The sequence below is a fragment of the Belonocnema kinseyi genome, chromosome 2 (assembly GCF_010883055.1).
Source record: "Belonocnema kinseyi isolate 2016_QV_RU_SX_M_011 chromosome 2, B_treatae_v1, whole genome shotgun sequence".
In the NCBI taxonomy this organism is placed as follows: domain Eukaryota; kingdom Metazoa; phylum Arthropoda; class Insecta; order Hymenoptera; family Cynipidae; genus Belonocnema; species Belonocnema kinseyi.
The window spans coordinates 170,990,543-170,997,222 of NC_046658.1; the positions used below are offsets into that span (position 1 = coordinate 170,990,543).

Here is a 6,680-nt window from a genome sequence, read left to right on the forward strand (position 1 = left end):
CTATTGAAATATTCGGAAATCTTGTAAGATCCCTTGAAATTCGTTGCAAGTAATTTGCATCATTTGGTATTGTTAAATAATTTCCACAATCCCTTTCTATTTTCTTGAATAATCTTTAAAATAGAATGGAGTTTTCAAAATCCTGCGGAATAATTTAAAATATTTGAAAATCATTTTGAATCTTTGAAATCCTAGAAAAAGCCTTAATTCTTGTGAAATTCTTCGCTTAGAAATCTAGAACGTTGGAAGACTACCCTGTTAAAAATTGTTGTTGAAAATTTCCACTACATGTATTGGAAGTTTATTTCCGAAACGTAAGGTAACGCTGCAATACAAAATGTTGTAGTTTCCAAATTCTGTCATTGGTATGCTACATTACAAGTTTTGGAATTTTATAATACAAGTCTAGTAGCTGGATATCTCGATGCCCGTTGAAGAGAAAAATTAGAACAAAAAATTTAAATCATTTCTGAGAACACTTGTTCCTGGCAAACAAATTTCTGCCCGCGTGAAAAAAGTTTGCACCAGATCAAGCACCAGGTAGTATAATACGTATTCTACGAGAAATTAAAAAAATTTAAAATTGGTGAATAATGAAAACAATTCCAAATGGTCAGTCAACGACTCGGGTGCACCAGGTCGCGCCCCAGGTATCTTAGCACGTATTCTACGAGAACTTTTCCAAAATTTAGATTGTTTCGACAGCTAAAATTACTAAAAATTGTGAGTCGACGATCCAGGTTCACCAGATCGAGCACCAGGTAGTATAATACGTATTCTGCGAGAACTTTTTTAAGAATTTAAATTTCGTCAATGATGAAAACTATTCTAAATGGTCATTCGTTGACTCGGGTGCACCAGGTCGATCCTCGGGTAGTTTAGCACGTATTCTACGAGAACTTTTTCAAAATTTAGATTATTCCAACAGCCAAAACTACTAAAAATTCGAGTTAACCTGAGGCGCGACCTGGGACGCGACTTGGTGCAGCCGGGTCATCGACTAACCATTTGGATTTTTTTTCATTATTCATAAACTTTAAATTTTTTGAAGTTCTTGTAGAATACGCATTAAACTACCTGGTGCTCAAACAGGTGCACCCGGATCGTCGGCTTACAATTTTTAGTAATTTTGTCTGTTTAAACAATATAAATTTTGAACAAATTCTCGTCGAATACGTATTAAACTACGTGGTGCTCGACTTAGTGCACCCGGATCGTCGACTCGCAATTTTTAGTTATTTTGGCTGTTGAAACAATCTAAATTTTAAAAAAGGGCTCGTCGAATACGTGCTATGATATCTGAGGGGCGACCTGGTGCACCCGGGTCGTCGACTAACTATTTGAAACTGTTTTTATTATTCACGAAGTTAAAATTTTTTTCAAGTTCCCGTAGAATACGTATTAAACTAGCTGGTGCTCGACCCAGTGCACCCGGATCGTTGACTCACCATTTTAAGTAATTTTGACTGTTGGTAATTTCCTGTGTACAATTTTGGTCTTACAAACGCTCTGATACATGTATCGGAATGCTGGACGATGACTTCACGATTTACAATACTTACAATACAAGTATTGCAATTTCGTCATTCCAATGCCATGGTTGCAATTTTACCTTACGCTTGTATTGTAGAATTGTGGTAGATGTATGATAGAACTCGAAACATTTTTAACAGTGTACCTCACAGTAGATATTCAATTATCATATTTACATTAAATTAATTCTTTTACATACATTAGTATTTTCGAATAATTATGCTCTACTGCAGGATCATTTTATACTGTAGGACTGTCTCCCCTATTTAATATCTATTACCGTCCCATAACTATTATTTTTTACAAAAAAATAATTATTCAGCTGCACGATTAGGATAATTTTGTGGAAAGGACTATTTTTGCTTCAAAAAGATGCTTTTGTTGACAAATCAAAATCCTCTTTAGCTTAACCTCAGTGGAAATTCCACTTGTATCAAGACGAATCCTTTTGACATTTATATTTGTAATAGGTGGAAGTAAAGTTATAATTATTTCACAGGGTTTAACAGTGAAAACTTATAGTTATCATATTTTAATTTTCAAAAAGATTGATATGGTACAGAAGTGTTTTAATAAGACATAAAAATTAGATAAAAATGAGTTTCAACAATATAGACTTACCTATCACATAATGGCTCAGAAGAAAGGACGCCAGTTTCAACACAGATTTTATTATAAAATACCAGATAACGTGCCATAGTTATTAGGAAAGTAGAAACAAGCGAGATAGTTGAAGTTAATAAATATAACAGTAATTTTGATGCAAACAAAGTAAATTAATGGATCGTAATATTGTAGAAATTTTACAGACAAAATTCTAAAATAGAATTTTATGATTCATAAAGATAATCTAAATCAGTGAAATTATTAAGGAAATGATCTGGCTCTTTTTTTAGAACAACCATGTCAGCAAAGGCATTTTTTATCAGATTACTTTTTCAATATAAAACTTGAATCAGCCCATAGAAAAAAATTAGGATTATTATGTAAATGTTCGTTCAGAACATTATCATAATTCAATTTAACACTATCTGACTCTTGTTGAAGTCCAATGTGTAAGGGTCTTTTTGTTTATTCAATATAGCATTTTTCCATATTACAAGTAAAAAGGTACATCACGTTAGATTTTTCTAAGGTTTCTAATTGATCCTTTTAATCATTTTATTAAGTTCAGCTTTTCTACTGAAAGTAGTGCTAATTTTAGAAGATTTTAAAAGTCCTTTTATATTTTCCGAAAAAATTTACCATAGTAAGGAATAATAATATTGCTTTTTGAATCAAATCGTTTTTTGATAATATAATTTGGAATATGAATTAATTTGTTATTGTAAAGTTTTTTCAATTTATTATCTATATACTTATCAATAATATTTAGTAGAAGATTCTTCAAAAAATATAATGCTTTACAATTTTCAAGTTATCTTTATGAAATCTATTATTAGAAAGCAAAATATCTGAATCCACTAAGTTCTTTATAAATGCAGTTTTTTTGTTGAAAATGATGTTTTAAAAGAAAGTTACGTAACCGACCTGAGTAGATTGATTTTCGAAACCCATTTGTAGAAATGAAACTATTATAATTTTTTATAATACTGCTATTCAAAAAGTTAATGGTATTATTATTTTATTTTTGATATATGAATTGTGATCTATTATATGTCGAGGTGAATGTTTTAATTGTTTTTCAATCTAATCTTTAGGAATAATTAAAAAAATCTTCATCGACATACCTAAGATATGCAATAACTTGGAGATCTAATTTATTATAAATTTATTATTATAAATTTTGCATCACCAAGTCAGTTTCTTAATAAGTTCCCCAGTCTCAGGCTATATTTTTTCAATACTTTTTAGAAAAAGATCTGAAGGAACATTAGTAAAAAGAGAAGTTAGATCAAGGGAGAACATGATACGATCGGAACGAATAGTGGTCTTTTCTAGTATTGTTTTAATATTGTTTAAAATATTATAAGAAATCTTAGACACAGTATAGGCAGTGGAAAAATTCGAGCCAAATGAGTATTTTTTGTAATAAGAGTTTGTCTCTCTATACCAAATCCTAAAAACCGTTTTGTGTTATAAAAAGATATTGAAGTCCTTTGAGAAATTTTTTTGTTTCAGCAATATTTTTAGATATGACCTTATCTGAATTATAAATGAGGTTTGGTTTTCTTAATATATCTATTATATACAGCAATAATATATTGTCTAAATTCAGATTTTAATTTTTCTGGCAATTTATCTATGCTCATTTCTACGTCTTTCACAATTTCACAAATTTTTTTATTTTTATAATTTAAAAATTTACATATATCTCGGGATTGTTAGAGTATTTTTGTTCAAGAGTTTGATTACTCAAATTCGGTTTACAGTTAGGATTTTTTTTATATTAAGTAATATTATAAGAATCATATTTTTCTGGAAGTCCTGGTTGAAGTTGATTAAGTTCTTGATGTTGTTGAATGTATCAGAATCATATTCGTGTTTTAGACCTACAGCAAATTATTTGAAAGTGCGTGCATAGAATGAGAATGATTTCCGGCCTTTTCATACAAGTGAACATTTTAGACATCAAAAATTGGCAAATTATGTATACGGATGCGATTATTCATAAAAAATTAAGTAAAAAGGCAAGTAGAAGAATTTCGGTAAACAAAAAACCTATCATTTCTTTAATTATTCAAAATAATGTTTCCATAAGACTTTATTCTTCACTGTTTTATCGAATACACTTACGTCCAGTACCCAGAATTTTTATTTCTAAAAAATCCGAGATCATTATTTTTTAAAGTACACTGAAAAATATGGTTTTGTATTGATTTTTGTAAACTTCCCCATTATGAAATAATAATTCTAAATTTGAATTTTATCTCGTATCAATAATGTGTATGTATGTACAGATATATATTGGCTGTAACACGCACATACTGTTGCTAGTGGTATAAGATTATTTCAAATTCCATGACACATAATGATATTCCTTAAAAACCCTTCAAAATATTTTAAATTCCATAAAAATTCTTTCCATCATTTGGATATGCGGTACACACTCAGAAATCCTTTAGCATTTTATTCAATATCTTAGAATCTTAAAAATTGTATATTAACTCGTTCCAGTTTTTCAAAATGCAAGCGAATTCTTTAAAACAGGAAATAATTTTTGGAATCCTGTGAAATCTGGTGAAATATTAAAAAATCTCTTTACGTCTTTGTAAGTATAGCAAACCCCTTAATCAATGTAAAGTATTCAATTGAAAATTTTAGAGTTTAAGAACTTTCTGATATCTTTTGAAATCCCGTAAAATATTTTACATTTTAAGAAGCTCTTTAACTGAAAATTGATAAATTAATAAAAAAAGTTAAATATAAAAAGGCGAGCAAGTCAAATTTTTTAAATTTATTAACACAATTAGAAGTCGTTTTATTACATTTGTAAATAGCTACGTCATTTCGAATCAAGGTAAAATATTTATTACTTTGAATGAAAGAAAGAACTCTAAATATTCTTAAAAGCTATCAAATTTACAACCTGTGTAGACCGAAGTTTCTAGTTTTTCAGAAATGTTAAAACTATTCTTAACTAATAATTACTTATTCGAACAGATTTAAAAATTTAAGCAAAATCATATGAAATATTTTTATTTTTCTTATCTTTTTTTTTTTAACGAGAAGGGGAAATCTTCAAAAAGACACCCAGCTGGAGGCTGGGTAGTGTCGGATTTTTCCGACTAAAACCCCTCCTGTTTCTGCCTACCTAAGTCTCCGGAAACCGCTTCCGCATTACTTCAGAGACTTAGGTCACGGGCCAATGCACCATTGCGACGCTCTCCTTTCAAAATGCACTACGCTCAGTCGCAACTCGTTTCGGAATCTACTTTAGACTTTCTTCTTGAAGGACGAAGGCGAAAGCCGTGCTGCCAGGTTTTGGCAGACTGACGACTTATGTCCTTCTTCGTCGCACCGCCAGCAAATTTTGCTCCGGTCTTCTCCTTCACAGTCTCGGGCTATGTGTCCAAACTCGTGGCAGCGGTAGCACCGGGTTTCCGCAGTTAATGCTTTCACCTGGCAACTCACCCATCCCACCTTTAATCTACCCGCTTTCTCCAATCTGGCAGCTGGCGCATCATCCAACTCTATGAAGGCTTGGATGCAGCCTCTGAGGCTCCTTTTTGTGAGGTTTATTTTTGGGGAACTACCAACGTGTTCCCCGAGTAAATCCTCAAGTGCTTCTGCACATCTTTCACTTCGGTCGTTTCAACTAGGTCTCGGACTAACACTTTTGTTCTTGGGATTAGGTGCCTAATGCCACCTTTATTCCCCAACACTCCCTTTAGAGCGTCGCCAAAGCTGACTCTCTCTTCTGGTTTGGCTCTCACTTCGAGGAGAACTTCCCCTGCCTTGGTCTGTCGGATGTTTTTGACATCGACACCAAGTTCTTCGGGCTTGACAGACGTCTGTACATCCTTCAGGATGCTCGCATACGTCTGTCCAGGGTGGGCCTGATGATAAGAGCCTCGCCGCGAGTTCTCCTCTTTTTTCTTCTTCTACCTGCATTGGGTTTGCTGGCCACGGCAACTTTGCCAGAAGCAGCAGCTTCCTCTTTCTTCTTTTTCTCCTCCTTCTTTCGTCTTCGTCGGCTTTCGACCTGAACAAAGCCTCCTTGCTTTCTCGCTTGTAGTTGCTTTTCAGGAGCAACCATCACAACTTTCTCCTGTTGTTTCGGAGTATCACTTTTCATTTGTTGCTTCGGTAAGAGCTTCTCGTAACTAGCGCGGACTTTGTCAAGCTGCTGGCGGAGGTACTCGTTCTCACGTAGCAGCTTTTCGTCAGCCACGGCTCTAGAATAACCGCCAACCCGTCTGACCCAGGTAGCGATTTTTTTGAAGCCTACCAGCTTCACCTCATATATAAAATTATCTTTGATATCGCATAGGTCCTTTTTTGGCTTATACGCTGTCGACAGGACTTTCTCCAGCTTGAACACTTCTTCAGTAATACGCTCTACAAAGTCATTGTACTCCACTGCCTTTAAAGGCAACGCTGTGCTTTCCTCTTCGGAGCTGCTGTCTGGCCTTTTTCTCTTAGCCCTATGCCTTTCTTCGCCAAGCGAATGGGTCCTTGTTCTTGTCGGTGTCCTCCTCACAGAG

At 33.5% G+C, this 6,680-nt stretch overlaps 1 protein-coding gene across 1 annotated transcript; it reads right to left on the reverse strand.

Annotated features, from left to right (window-relative positions):
• Positions 1 to 5,409: 5,409 nt before the first annotated feature.
• Positions 5,410 to 5,995, reverse strand: LOC117183068 (DNA-binding protein HEXBP-like). The gene is made up of 2 exons (XM_033376224.1): positions 5,910 to 5,995; positions 5,410 to 5,698 (listed from the first exon to the last, which is right to left on the reverse strand). Exons 1-2 carry the CDS (start codon positions 5,993 to 5,995, stop codon positions 5,410 to 5,412), a joined length of 375 nt encoding a protein of 124 aa, XP_033232115.1.
• Between the last annotated feature and the right edge of the window lie 685 nt (positions 5,996 to 6,680).

Coding starts and splice junctions, on each gene's coding strand:
- LOC117183068 (XM_033376224.1), bottom strand. CDS start 5,995: ATGTACAGACGTCTGTCAAGCCCGAAGAACTTGGTGTCGATGTCAAAA. Junction 5,699..5,909: donor CAGGGGAAGTTCTCCTCGAA/GTGAGAGCCAAA, acceptor CCTCACAAAAAG/GAGCCTCAGAGGCTGCATCC.